Source organism: Hakea prostrata, chromosome 1 (assembly GCF_041222555.1).
Source record: "Hakea prostrata isolate BN-2017 chromosome 1, UWA_Hpros_2, whole genome shotgun sequence".
NCBI classification, from domain to species: Eukaryota; Viridiplantae; Streptophyta; class Magnoliopsida; order Proteales; family Proteaceae; genus Hakea; species Hakea prostrata.
Window position 1 is genome coordinate 40,522,732 of NC_142600.1, and position 14,316 is coordinate 40,537,047.

Sequence of the window (14,316 nt, forward strand, 5' to 3'; positions counted from 1 at the left end):
CATCCTAGCCAAACACTACTAGACAATCCTAGATATGTCATCCAACAGTTTAGGAAGGTGTCCATAGGGCATCTCCGAAAACATCCCATAATATTCCCGTAGTAGTCCAAGGACAGAAATGTCAAAAGGACACCTCTCCTTTCCAAACCATACTTAAGCATACACATGCATCAATTCATATCATCACATATATGGTAACTTCATATATGGAAAGAAATCAATAATTACAATCACTTTGTATATAATTGATAAGTAAATCATACATGAGTCAATTCAATATGAATAAGTAATGCTACTGTTATCAAGATTATGCAACAGTAATATATCATTGTAAGAATCTAATTAAGGAAACAAATCAATGATATTCAAATATAGAAACTAGATTCATGCTATCTATGTTGTTAAAGAAGTAACCATCCTTACCTTTTATAACTCGCAAAGGAATCCTAAGAAATCAAGTAAGATCTTGGCAATCTTGAGAAGAAGGTCCTAAACAAGTGTATACAACATATTAGGAAAGATCCCTAACAGAAAAGATACCAAAACATCCAACACAGACCAATGCTGGAGTTGCTGTACTCATTGGTCGACTGGTCCAGTCGACCAATCAGTCGACCAATGCAGACAGTAGCCTAAAAAAAAAAAAACAGAGTTTTAAGATATAAAATCCGAATTTGGTGGTTCAAAGGGTACTAATCAAGGGGTAAACTACATCAGTAGTATCCTAACATAAAGGGGACCTCAAAACACTAATCCAATCAAGCCATCAAGATCCAAATTAGGAAACAAAAAGTTACCATAATTAGATCAACCATGGATCTTGAAGAATTCAAGATAGAAATCAAAGACAAGAACAATAGAAGAATGGATCATTGCTTCAGGTAAAGGTATTATGAAAAGCATACTTAGATCTTCAAGGAAATAGGCTTAAAAGCATAAATCTAAATAAGGAAACAAAACCTACCATATATGTAACTATCATGATTCATGAAGAAAACATGGTATGGTAGAAGAGAAACAACTAGAGATTGATAGATCATGGATCATGAAAAGAAAACACAGCAATTGACTACTAACATGATCAATATTGAAGATCCAAGGAGATCAGAATTCAAATCAGAAGTTAAACAAAGACTAGATCATGGTTTGATCATGATTCCTTCAAAAGCTTGCAATGATCATGGTTAAGATCATTGTTCTAGCCATTAATCCTTAGGATGATCATGAGAGACAAGTCCAGAGATGTTTGCAACAGAGAATGCAGCATCTCCTGTACTGTCTCAACTCAAAAAGGAAAGAAAAACAGAGATGGAGGAGAAGAAGAGAGTGTAGACATACCTTTGATGCAAAAGGAAGAGTTTCGACGAAGATCCTTCAAGAAAATCACCAAGGATGCAAGGGAGATGACTTGCAGAGGTCTTTGGTTCGTTCCAAAGAGTTTGGAGGCAGCAAATACGAAGTAGACTCGAGATTGGACTTAAATAGAGCAAGCAAGACCTAATTGCCAAAGACAGCACTCATTGGTCGAGTGGATTGGTCGACTGGTCCAGTCGACCAATCAGTCGACCAATGCTGACAGCAATTCCAAAACAGGGAATTGAAGACCCAGATCAAATCCAATCCTAAAGGGGTTTTGCACACATAACATATGACTTACCTAATAGGTAGAAATGCCTTCAAACCATGATAGAGAGCACTCGAAGTCCATCAACTAATCCGATCTTCATCAAGATTCAGTTTCCATAAATAGAACTTCATCATCAACTCTCATGGATTCAAAGCCAGACACCAAGTCCTCCACTGGGATGGCCCAAAGCTGACTTCTTACTTTACTTCGGGTCACTGGACCTACAAATAACAAGGTTTCCGGGTCAAGGTTAGGGCTGGGTTTTACAAGCCCAGTCTGGGAGATCCATGCCTAATTTCCCGAAGACCTCTTTATGGCACACCTCATGAAAGGGAGCAGTATTGAAGGAAGGGATTGATGTGAGAATTCGCTCCCAAACGTCATTCTGCCCCAAGCGATAAGCTTGAATGTTGTAGGCACCTCGCAGCTCGGGGAAAGGTACGCTGTTCAGGTATTTCCGAACACACTCCTTCCGAAGCTCTGGCTTGATATGCTCGGGCTTGCTAGGGACCGCCCACTTCAGATATTCTTCGTTCTCTATACATTTAATTTCAAGCCTGTCACCGAACAACGTGGCAGCTTCTTTTTGCTTACTGGCCTCGCGCTCGGCAGCAGTAGCACGAGCCTTCGAAGCATCAAGGGCATCCTTGAGGGAGATCACTTCTTCCTCATGTTTTCTCTGCAGCTCCTCAGCAGCTGCAGTCAGCCGGTCTATCTCAGAATTGGCCTTGGCCAAATTCTCTTCACAGGTTTGCAGCAAAGAGCTGTTGCGGTCAACCCGGCTCAATGCTTCCATGTGTTGATAGAAGCTCAACACAGCATTCCTGGGAAGGCGGAAAATATCAGAAGAAGTCATAAGAAATTATGAAAAAATAAGTAAGCAAGAAGACCGGTACCTTGTGGATTGACTAACAAGGGCAACGTCATCCAGGTTTTCAAATTCCTGGCGATCAGAAGGAACAAGACTGAGGGAGCTCCACTCTGCAGCTTTCTCAGGGTCCCAAGTCACCCTGTCGGTCAACTTCAGGGTCCATTGGGGGGTGAAGACCTCCTCACAATCCGTTGAAGTTTTGGATTTTTTATAGGAGGAAGCATCAATTGTATCATGCCTCCTTTTGGTTCGGGCGGAGGAGGAGACATTAGACCTCTCCACCATTGGCTTCTTCCCTTTACCCGAATCATCAGCCACGGGCCTGATATTCCTGATACCCCTATGAGAGGGGTCGGGAGAGGGAACAGAAGCCTCTTGATCTACGGTCAAGGCTCTGGGTGATCGTTGCTCAATTGTCGCAACGGCCCCAGCGGCCTTCACTCACAGGTTCTCGGGGTTCATTCTTGGAGGCACTGCAAAGAAGAGCAAGAGTCAGAATTAAAGACATATCACTTCAATAAAATTAAAGGATGATAGTTAAAAGCTCACAATGAGCCAAGCCCCAGTACTAAAGAATGGAGTTATACTCCACCTCAAGTCCATGTATCTCTTGATACCATGGAATGGATTTGATCTTCCTGACGGCCGCCTCGTCTTCTTTGGATAAGGGGAGGCCTCAGTTATTCTCGGAAGAAAAAGTACACCGCCTCCAGGCGGTTGGGAGGTTAAGATCCGTTGGAGGAGCTCGACAGAAAAAGTATCATTCACGCCATCTTTTGTGGTTAGAAGGGCAAGTTCCTTTGGCAAGGATGCTGCCCCTCCAATCAAGTTCAGCCTTATTGCGTTTGGACAGAAAAACCCATCCGGGAGGATGGGAGATAGAAAGAACATGAAAATGTACAAAGAGAGAAAGAGATGGCGTAATGCCAAGTTCAAAACACAAACCCAAGAAGCCGACGATGAGATGCCAGCTATTGGGAAGGAGCATTCCAGGACAAATGTCCCAATGATTCAGAACTGCGGAGAACAAAGGATTAAAAAAGGGAAAGCGAACCCCGCTTTCCAGTGCATCTATGTACAGAGAAAATTCACCGGAAATGGTTGAATCAACCCTCTCATCAGAATGGGGAGCCCTAACCTGATAAGAGGAAGGAAAGTAAAAATCTTGGATGGCTGAAAGAAGGGTTTCCTCATTGTAAATGGAGGGCACAGAGCTAGGTCCACCATCGGACCTGGAAGTTTGAGGCTGCCTAGAAGACTCGGCAATCTTAGAAGATCCAGACTCGAGGAGGGCAGAAGGAGTTTCGGTTTTTCTCTCTAAACCTTTTTGAGAAACTTCAGGAAACTCACGCCAGAGGACAGTTAGGGTTTTGTTATCACTATCCGACTGTTCGGAAGGAGGAGAAGCAAAAGCTTCATTACCACTACTATTACCAACACTGGATACCAGAGAAGCCCTATTATCCGCCATTACTTGTTTCAGTAAACTACAAAAAGAAAAAGACCAGTAAACTTACTGATTCAATGAGGGAAAAGCTTGAGAGCAAAAAGGCGCGAAGTAGACAACAAAGGTTCAAATTCCGGACAAGAAGAATGAAACCTACGAAGACAACGAACCGCTTTTAAAACACCCACACGAGTGTTCGGGAATCTGAACGATCGAGATTGATTCAAAATCGACGATCAAGATTGAAAAACGTTTTGAAAGTTTGAACTCACGAATCCGAAACAGGCGTTCCGAAACCGTAGCTTGGATTACGTGAGCCACGACAGATCGACTGCAAGGAGACACGTGGCCTTACCCTCACAACGCTCGAGGAAAAGTGACCACCGCATTAAATGTGATATGACATTTAATGGAGCACGCAGAGACTATCACCTGATGATGAACCCAGTTAAAAACCAAGCCCACAGGATCGACCGAATGCTTGGTCTGGGGGGCTCGGGCTCTTGATATGGAGAAATTATGATCAGACCGGGTTCATACCTGGTTCGACCCTCGACCCCGGTCGAGACAGAGGGAACCGACTCGCTCCCGAGCGAACCGGATCCAGAAGATGGCTTGCTGAGGAAGAAAACTTATTCAGCTACAAGCATGCCCTAATCCTACTTATTGATTAGGGTAATTACCCTAATGATGGCAGACTCGAATTGACGGCTGCGGCTAATCATTATCAAAGGGATAATCATCACATAACCTAAAGGGTTATCTCAGGAGTCCTCTACTAGTCCAAACTAGTAGAAGTCTATTGCTCAACGGATCTAACTGTTAAGATCCAACGACTACCCGAAGAAGGCTCAAGTGCATCCAACGAAGGAGATTTGAAGGTACACTCTATATAAACCTCACTACCATACGAGGTGAGGAGATCGAAAACACACAATCTGAGACTCAGATTCAGATACATACTGATAGATGTAAACTATCAGCGGCTTACGATCTAGATCACCTTTCCCAGTTTCTTTATTCCTTAGCTCGTGCTTCTAGCAGAGCCGTTTGTAATTAAGTTCATCAACTGACTTAGCCTTCGGAGGTGGACTCCCGACCCCCGCGGTCGGGCCACATCTGACGCTTTCGTTTTGCAGGTCATCACGAGGAGATCTAAGGGCTAAGCAGATTTTGGACGCATCAATTCGGTATAAAACAATTCCAATATTTGGTATGATATCGGTGCACTATAGTTTATTTATATCATTTTGTCGATTCTATTACTGTACCATTTGTTGAATGATACAACTATGTCATAACAAAGAAAAAAATGATCATATTCAAACTAATATCAAAATAGTTCCAATACAATATAAGTTTCATAAAAATTATTTGTGAAATCCTTTGATGATTTTAATGTAAAGAAGTAATTTGATTTAGGTCGAAAAAAACTAAGGAGAGAAAAGAAAAGACACGCATAACTTAAACTTAATATTTAACCTTGAATAGAACTAATACTAGGATCTTTATTTTATTATCGAAAAAGGTATATCAAGTCTATACACTATGAGGATCAATTCCTTAACTGCAACTTGAAAACAAATGAGCATGCAGGTATCATCAGATTGGGGAGGTCCAAACCATGTTTCAACCATGGAATTCAAAGCTAGCTGAAGTGGTAGAAAGTAGCTAGATCTATACTATGGAGATCAATCAAACTTTTCACCCAACAATGGCTCAACTAATAAATAATGTCTCTCTCTCTAGATAATGATTCTCGAATCTCTTTGATTTCTTAGAATGGTGCTTTTACCACTAACTTGTCTTACAATACATTAATTCGTTGTCACTTTGGTAGCTCAATGAGCACTATATCTACATGGTGGAAATTTTCTGGAATCTTCATATCCATCCAAAATTTAAAATGTTCTTTTGGTGTTTGCTAAATGCATGTCTACCAGTCAGGGGGACTCTTACAAAGTGGCCAATAATTCAAAATAATTGTGTGTTATGTGGTGGAGGATGCACTGAATCAACGTGGCATCCTTTTATACATTGTGATGGGGCTAAGCGTCTTTGGGCACAGGCCCCTTAGGGTTTCATATAGATTTCTTTGCCCAAAATAATTTGTTGCAATTGTGTTTAAATCTTTTTTCCAACTAAAACCTAAAAAAACCTATACTTCGTTGGATGTTCATGAGTGATGATGACTACATGTTATGGAATATGGCTTTTACGTAGGGAGGTTATCTTCTATAGAGCAGATCCTAATCCTAATTGGTTTATGGATTTTGTTTCCGATTGGGTTAGAGATATGCATGTCTCACCTCCATCAGTAGTTGGGATGCAAGGGGAAACATTTACTATGCAGACCACACAGTCACCTAATCATTGGTGCACTTGTTTAGATTTCAAGGACTATGTACCCATGCCAAGGAAACTGTGGCCCAAAGAATTGACAGAGGATCTACTCCTATTTAAGCAACTGAAAAAGGACACTGAGATTCATCCATCCCAACCAAATGAAATCCTCAACTGATGGCCACTCTGGTGAAGAATGCTCCAAACATAGTTTCAGATACTGGGTGGAGGGTTATCAACCTTTATGATTTTTGTATCTATCACATGGATTAGTTTTCTATACTGTTTTCTTTTAGGGAAAAAAAAAAGAGGGTGAAGGGGTTCCACCTTTACCCACCTCTATGCGGGTTCAACTTTAAAAATATAATTTAAGGGGTATTTGGTTGTTTTAAAACATAAGAGGCATTTTGGTCATATTTAAAAAAAAAATTAATCAATGTCAATCATTAATTGGAAAGTGTCCTTAGTGGTGCCCAATATTGTGGACCTCTTTACAAGGTTTGCAAAGTTGAGAAAGGGGACAGAACAGCTGAGGAGAGTAAAGGGACTGAGCCAAACATCATGGATCAGAAATAGGCAGGATTGGCGAGGGACACGTGTGTCCTCCACTGTGAGTACTTACCTTCTTCTACCAGAACTATTGACGTTCTGGACCATGATCTCACCAAGAGGATGCTGCCCACCAAGGCTCCAGGGCTTGCTCATGTGGGAAAACCATCCTTCTGCCACAACTAGTTCTACTCAGAGAGTTAGAACTATGAACGCAGTTGGAGAAAACCAACCTCTAAACAGAGGTGCTCCACACCCATGTCTGCTGCTGAGGATGATTCTTTCAGCATTCTAGTGGATGATGAACCTGCAGAAAACATTCATTAAGAATCAGGATATTGCTTGAGGCGTTTGATTCATCAAGGGTGACTGTATCATAAGCAGGCCGTTGATGATGCACTGCTGCCAGCATGGAACTACAAATTCCCTGTGGAGGCTATTGAGCTAGAGAAGTACAAATATCGCTTCAAATTCAAAACCAATTGAATCTGCAAAATGTATTGGCAGAAGGGCCTTGGTCTGTTTCAGGAAATCTACTCATTTTGGAGAAATGGAGAGGGAATGGGAATTGGAACTTTAGCTGTGTGGATTTCAAGATCTCCCTTCAGATTTATTGAACATCAGAATTGGAACACAACTCGCTGAGATAATCAATGTTCCTCACAAAGTGATGGTCATTCAAGGTTATTAGTTTGGGAAACCATTTTCTTACCTGCGATGCATAGTCATGATTGATTCCCACCAACGTTTAAAGGCGACGGTTCCTGTTTGCAAAAGATCAGGGGGTCGCATAGAGGTACCTATTCTCTATGAATGTTTACCTATTTTTTGTTACATCTATGGCGTTCTAGGACATGAGGAGGATAGATGTGATCTTCTGTTTGAAATGGAAGCAATCCAAGGGGATACATCAGGGGAAACACCAGAGGAGATGGCTAGCTCTTTGTGCCATTTTGGCCTGAAAATGAAGGGATGAGCGCCTGAGAAGAGGTTGATTGAGGAGGTGATACAGAATAATCTTGTTGTGATAGTTGATGAAGGTGAGAAACCACCACAAACGGCAAAGATGGCTGGAAATGCCCCAAACCCTAATGTTGGCAATGAAGAATTAGGGGGGGGGCGGGAAAGGGAACCCTTTTTTTCCGGGGGCCCCCGGGTTGTGGGTTTTTTGTGGTTCTCGGGGGTTTTCAAAAAACCAAACGCGCCCCCCCTCCCGGCTACACAACCAAGGCGGCCGGGTGGCCAACTTTTTTTTTTTTTTGTGGGGGGAAAAAATTTTTGTTTGGGGGGGACCAACACATGCCGGGGGGGGGGGGGGGGGGGGGGGGGGGGGGGTGGGGGCGGCGGCGGGGTCGGGGGGCGGGGGGGGGGGGGGGGGGGGGGGGGGGAGGAGAGGACATAGATTCCAGGGAATCATGAGTCCAAAAAAAAAACGTGTTTGGTAGCCTCAATGAGTCTGTTTCTAAGAGGATCATGAATCAGCAAGGATCCACGTTTTTGCCTAAAAAATCAAATCCACTGGAAACCACCTCAAGAGGTGGTTTCCAAATAGACTCATCTTTTTGAAGCTGAGGTATAAATGCCCAAGACTCACTTTGAGAATCACTTTTATCGTGAAATTGGATAGCAACCTCTCGTTCTCTGCTAGGGCTTTCTTCAAAGGGTCATCGTCGAGCAACAAATTGATCTCCAGCTTCGACGTCTCAAATTTGATCAACGACCTCTCGTTCTCTGCTAGGGCTTCCTTCAAAGGGTCATCGTCGAGCAACAAATTGATCTCCAGCTTCGAGGTCTGAAATTTGATCAACGACTCTTCGTCTCTGCTAGGGCTTCCGTTCCGTCATCGTCATCGTCGTCTCTGCTAGGGCTTCCGTTCCGTCATCGTCATCGTCGTCTCTGCTAGGGCTTCCGTTCCATCATTGTCATCGTCGTCTCTGCTAGGGCTTCCATTCAGTCATCGTCATCGTCGTCTCTGCTAAAGGCTTCCGTTCCGTCATCGTCATCGTCGAGCAGCTTGTTTGGATCATCATTTCCGGGTCTCCTTTTTCAAGTTATTTTGATTGAACAGAGTATAGTACCCAGTTGTTTGGATCATTTTTTTTTTCATCGCTTTTCCTGTTGGGGAAAAAAATCATGTGCACTGAAGGGTTTTTAGGGTGTTGTTTGTAGGGGTTTTTTTCTTCTTCTTCTGAGTGTTTCGGTGATTTCTGTAGTGAAGATTCACGCTTCTCTTGCATGGTTCTGTAAGGTTTCTGTAGGTAAGAGGTTCATGTTATTGAGTCATTGTACAACAAATTTGATCAACACCTCTTCGTCTCTGCTAGGGCTTCCGTTCCATCATCGTCATCGGCGGGCAGCTTGTTGATCTCCAGCTTCTAGGGCTCAGCTTGTCTCAACACCTCTTCGTCTCTGCTACGGCTTCCGTTTCGTCGTTGATCACTGGTGTTTCGTTGAGCTGCATCGGTTTTTTCTTCTTCTAAGCTTCATTCACACCCATATCTGCAAAAAGGTAACATCTCTCTCTTATATGCCTTCACTGCAATCTATGATTTATTCTTTGTTAAGCTCTAATGTCCTGTTATCCGATCCATTGTTTGGTTTTGGCTTGCGGTTGCATCTTTTATTTCATTTTGTATTGATAGGTGATAACTAAAGTATCAAATATACATGTAATTTTTTCAAATACCATTTCCATTGAAAATGATAATGTGTTTGTAATTTTATTTGTTATTCTTACAATATAAGTTTTTAGATCTGGTGCAGATCGGTGCTTCTACTTTCGAGTCAGTTCATGCATCCTCCCATAGTCCTTAGATTTTTAAAATTCTTCTTTGTCTGCTAGTAAGCTTCTTTCAAAGGGAGAAACTTAATGTTGGTAGGAGACCTTCAAGTCTACATATTCACAAAAATTTGAGCTCTATATAAGAATTTGATTTGTCCAGCTTTAATAGTATCAGCAAGTGGTTGAAAGTGGGATCCTGAAACCTCTCAATGCTTTTTGAATCTCTTGATAAGGGAAAACAACAACAAGGTGGGGTTGGTAACACGGGTGAATTCAGTATTAGTTATCTTATGAGTTGTGGTCAAGGAACTGGAACTAATTCAGATGCCAAGGGCTAGCATTTGGCATTGGTAAGAGGTAAAGAACATTGCCATTTATGGGTTTGATCTAACCCTCTTACAATGCTCAGTCTGAGGTTCCAGCTAGTTAAAACCCTTGTAGGCATGGATAATCCCATGGGATAAATAGCTTCTGTAACAGGGAAAGACTCAATTTAATCAAATACATTTCCATGTATGCCCCTGTAGCCATATTTCAAATGTATTACTGATTAGCCAGATGGGTTCATCTATAACCACCACACATTCTTTTGTTTGTATATGTTCATTATTTTTTTGTGTGTCCTATACCCCAGGTAGAGATATATTCCCACCTGTATCCATGTTGATTATCTGATTTAAGTAGTGTACATCAATGTACAAAGATCTGACTGGAGACCTTTCTTCTACATGAATATCAATATTGGTTATGGTTTTTTTGTTTTCAGATCTGTTTTGAAGATGAATTAGTCCATTTATTCTCTTTGATTTCCTATTTTTGTTTTGAATTAAGCAGTTGTTGCTTATCGAAACCAAAATGTATAGAGTGCTGTGTGAATTTGTTCAATATGGTGTGAATTTCTATCTTTATATCTGTTTCAGTTGTGTCCATGAAAATTAAATTTCTTACAAATGCAGCCAACTTGCCTCCTCCCCCCCCCCCCCCGCCCACCCAAAAAAAATAATAATAAAAAATAATTAGACACACAAAAAGAATAGAAACCCTCTGCTTCTTCCTTTTAATTGTCTATAGCATCATTTCTGCACATGGTCTTTAGGACACTTAATTTATTCCCCTGCTTGCATAAGTTTAAGAAATCCAATTTAATGAGTTCTGTTGACTTCTGTTGACTTCTGTTGACTCTGTTGGCTCATTATGGTTCATAGACTTGATTAGATGTGAAACTAATCTTCCTTCTTATACATGCAAAATCCAGAAGAATGGCCATCTCTTTTGTTTCTTAATGCAGGGTTTTTTGACTTATTTCTAAACAATAATATCCCTTGGCTATGCATATGTTTTGTTGAACAAAGACTTGATGAGAAGCTTACCTCACATGAAACCTTTCTGCTTGCGGGTACTCTCCATATTTTTTTTTTGCTCCTCACACTTAAAATTATGTAATTGCCGAACTTGTAACTTCTCTAGCTAGCTAGCTATCAAAGCAGCAGATGAATTAATGAGTTTTTCAAACAAGGAGAGACTCTCTATACATAGACAATTGGTTTAAACCATGCATCACTAGAAAGCTTGAATTACAAGGGTGGGTTTTGGGATAAGATTTGAAAACCACACATGGGTTATATGAGTTTATCATTGGTGGATTGGTTGATTTTGACTGAATGGTTATTAATCTGTATGTTTTGCTATTAATAAGGTATTCATTCTTGTTGGTGGGTCATGTATTTCAGGGCATAAATTTAGATAAGGCACCCTCACCTAGATCAACATGAATGACGATGAGTTGATACTTGTTATGGTGGCCACAGCAGTTCTCACAATCATTGAATATATTAGAATAACATACGTTGAGAGGCAACCATATCGAGTAGATGCCCGACGTGGGTTTCTTGAAACCCAACGTTTTATTGGTGGCACCGAGCATACATGTCGTTCAGAAACAAGAATGAGCCAAATATCCTTTTACCACTTGGTAAATTTATTGCATACGACGGGGCACTTAGAAGACAACAAATTGGTGTTAGTTGAGGAACAAGTAACGATGTTTCTACATTGTCTTGGACACCACATTAAGAATTCGACTTTAAAGAGCCGTTTTGGGCATTTTGGGGAGACAGTGAGTCGACACTTTAATAAAGTGTTAAATGCAATGATGAAACTGCACCCGTTGCTTTTAAAACCCCCTAGTCTCACCACACATCCGAAGATAGCAGGTAACCATCGCAGCTTCTACCCATTCTTCAAAGATTGCGTTGGAGCCATTGATGGATCTCATATACCAGCTTGGGTAACTGTTGAAAAACATAGGAGGTTTCGAGATAGGAAGGGTCTTATTACACAAAACATTTTAGCTGCATGCGACCATGACAAAAAATTCACGTATATACTTGCTGGTTGGGAAGGGTCTGCATGTGACTCCCGCATTTTGGATGATGCTCTCCATAGAGACGGAGATGGAAGATTAGTTGTTCCAAATGGTAAATTCTATCTTGCTGATGCTGGTTTTGCCAACCAAAGAGGTTTTTTGAGGCCATATCGAAATGTTAGGTACCATCTGAAGGAATGGAAGAGGGGAAATCTAAGACCCAAAAATGAAAAGGAGTTGTTTAACTTGAGGCACGCAAGGTTACGCCATGTCATTGAAGGTGCTTTTAGTTTGTTGAAGAGTCGCTTTAAGATATTGGCAACTCGAGCGGAGTTTCCTTTCAGAACTCAAGTTAAGATTGTGATAGCTTGTGTACTGCTTCACAACCACATTTTAAACCACAACTCATTGGAAGAAGAGGAGGAATGGCTTGCTCAGGAGTCGAGGGAGGGGTCAGGGCCAACAACAGCTTCCTCTTCCGCACCACAGTTGGAGGAAGATGAGGAAAGTAGTGATTCTGATGAAGAAGAAGAGAACCATGCAGAGTCATTCGATGCAAAAGCATTCAGGAATGACTTGGCAATACAGATGTGGAATGCATATGCAACAACAAATGCTGCAGATGATGAAGACATGGGATCAGATATTGAGTCAGAATGAAATGATTAAATTTTTAATGTACTTCAATTTGTATGACTCCAACTGTTTGAGTTTGACTTTGGATTGTACCTTATTTTGTTTTACTTTGTCTCAGACTTTGTGGTCTTATTTCATGTCTAACATTTGATTGCTTCAAATGTTAGCTTCAAATGTTAGAATTGCAACTGATCATGAATACTAGTGTCATCATATGATTGCTGGAATTTTGTTTGTAGCATATGTATTTTGATTGATCATAACTAGCAAAGCATCATATGTATTTACTTTTGTCCCTCAATTATGATTTTACCAGATGGACTCTCAAAATACAACAAATTCAAGAGGAAGAGACATAGCCTCATGGCCTATAGAAGTGTCTCTTTCTTTACTAGAGTTTTTCCTACAAATTCATGGCAGTGGTAGGGCAGGAGACAATGGACTCAGAAAAGAGCATTGGTTGGGAATTAGTAGACAAATATCTGAAAAGCATGGCTCGAATTATGATTGGGAGCAATGCCGCAACCATTTTAGGATTTGGAAAACTAGGTTGCGAGCATTATCAGAGTTGCAGAAACAAAGTGGACTTGGATGGAATCCAAGTGAGAAGAGGTTTGAAGTTGCCCCACATTTTTGGTCTGAAGTAAAGGTAACAACTATATTCACAAACCATCAATTTTTATAGATTAAAACACTTTCCTCGCTGCTGTGCACATTAGCAGAAAAAAGTGAGTCAATGTGAAGTGTTAATATAGTTGATTCAAAGTTGAAATTTTATAATTTGAATTTGTAGAAGAAGGAGCAAAAATACTGGAAGGACCATTCAGTGCGTCCCATTCACTTAGAGGTTGCTGCAGCCCTAGGTAATGAGATGGCAACTGGCACTGAAGCTGGAACAGCTACAGACTACTTCAATGACTCCCACCTGAATTCACATGAAGCCTATGAGTTCAACATCCAATTGGATGACAATGAGATTGGCAACTCCAGTTTTCAGCCTCGGACTACTACACCTGACATGTCATGTAACCAATCTACACCACATGAGAGTAGTCGATCTCGAGGTAGGCCAAGAGGTGATGAGCAGTCTCATGATTCCCACAAGAAGAAGAAGAAAACTGCAGTTGAAAAAGCATTGGTTCCCTTGGAGAATATCTCTGCTGCTTTCATAGACATGGTGAAATTTACTCATGAGAAGGCTGCTGCTGAGAAGGCTGAAGACAAGGATGAACTTTTACAAAATGCCATTAATGCAACAGACCTTGACTTCGAGACTCGGCTGCGTGCAAAAGACCTCTTTGGAAATCAAATCCGGCTTAGGAATGCACTACTTTCAGAAAAAGAGGAGGATAGGCCAGCCGTCATCAAGTACTTCTTAGATAAATATGGCTAATGTCTAGTGCTGTTGAACCACCCAAACAATCATGATGTTTTGATAACATGACTTTAAGATTTAATTTAGGGTATTAACACTTTTATAAGCTGAACTATAATATTGTAATATAAGTTTGTTTATACCTTTTGGGTATACCAAATTTGCTACCATGTTCTCTGTCTCTTGTTCAATCTTTTTGTATTTATTTTCTTATTAGAAAAGGAAGCATGACTAGAGCTTCCATGAGATAAATATTGCTTGGAGATCAACTTTACAGCATATCTTGGCCCTCCACTAACCAAGTGACAATCACAGCTTCCT

At 41.0% G+C, this 14,316-nt stretch overlaps 1 protein-coding gene across 1 annotated transcript; it reads left to right on the forward strand.

Moving 5' to 3' along the window:
• The first annotated feature begins 11,194 nt into the window (after positions 1–11,194).
• Positions 11,195–13,017, forward strand: LOC149028952 (protein ANTAGONIST OF LIKE HETEROCHROMATIN PROTEIN 1-like). Its single transcript, XM_089149520.1, has one exon. The coding sequence runs from the start codon at positions 11,388–11,390 to the stop codon at positions 12,642–12,644; it is 1,257 nt and encodes a 418-aa protein (XP_089005646.1). The 5' UTR covers positions 11,195–11,387; the 3' UTR covers positions 12,645–13,017.
• Positions 13,018–14,316: the final 1,299 nt, after the last annotated feature.

Excerpts from the sequence above, each read along its gene's own strand:
- LOC149028952 (XM_089149520.1), top strand. The coding sequence starts at position 11,388 with ATGAATGACGATGAGTTGATACTTGTTATGGTGGCCACAGCAGTTCTC.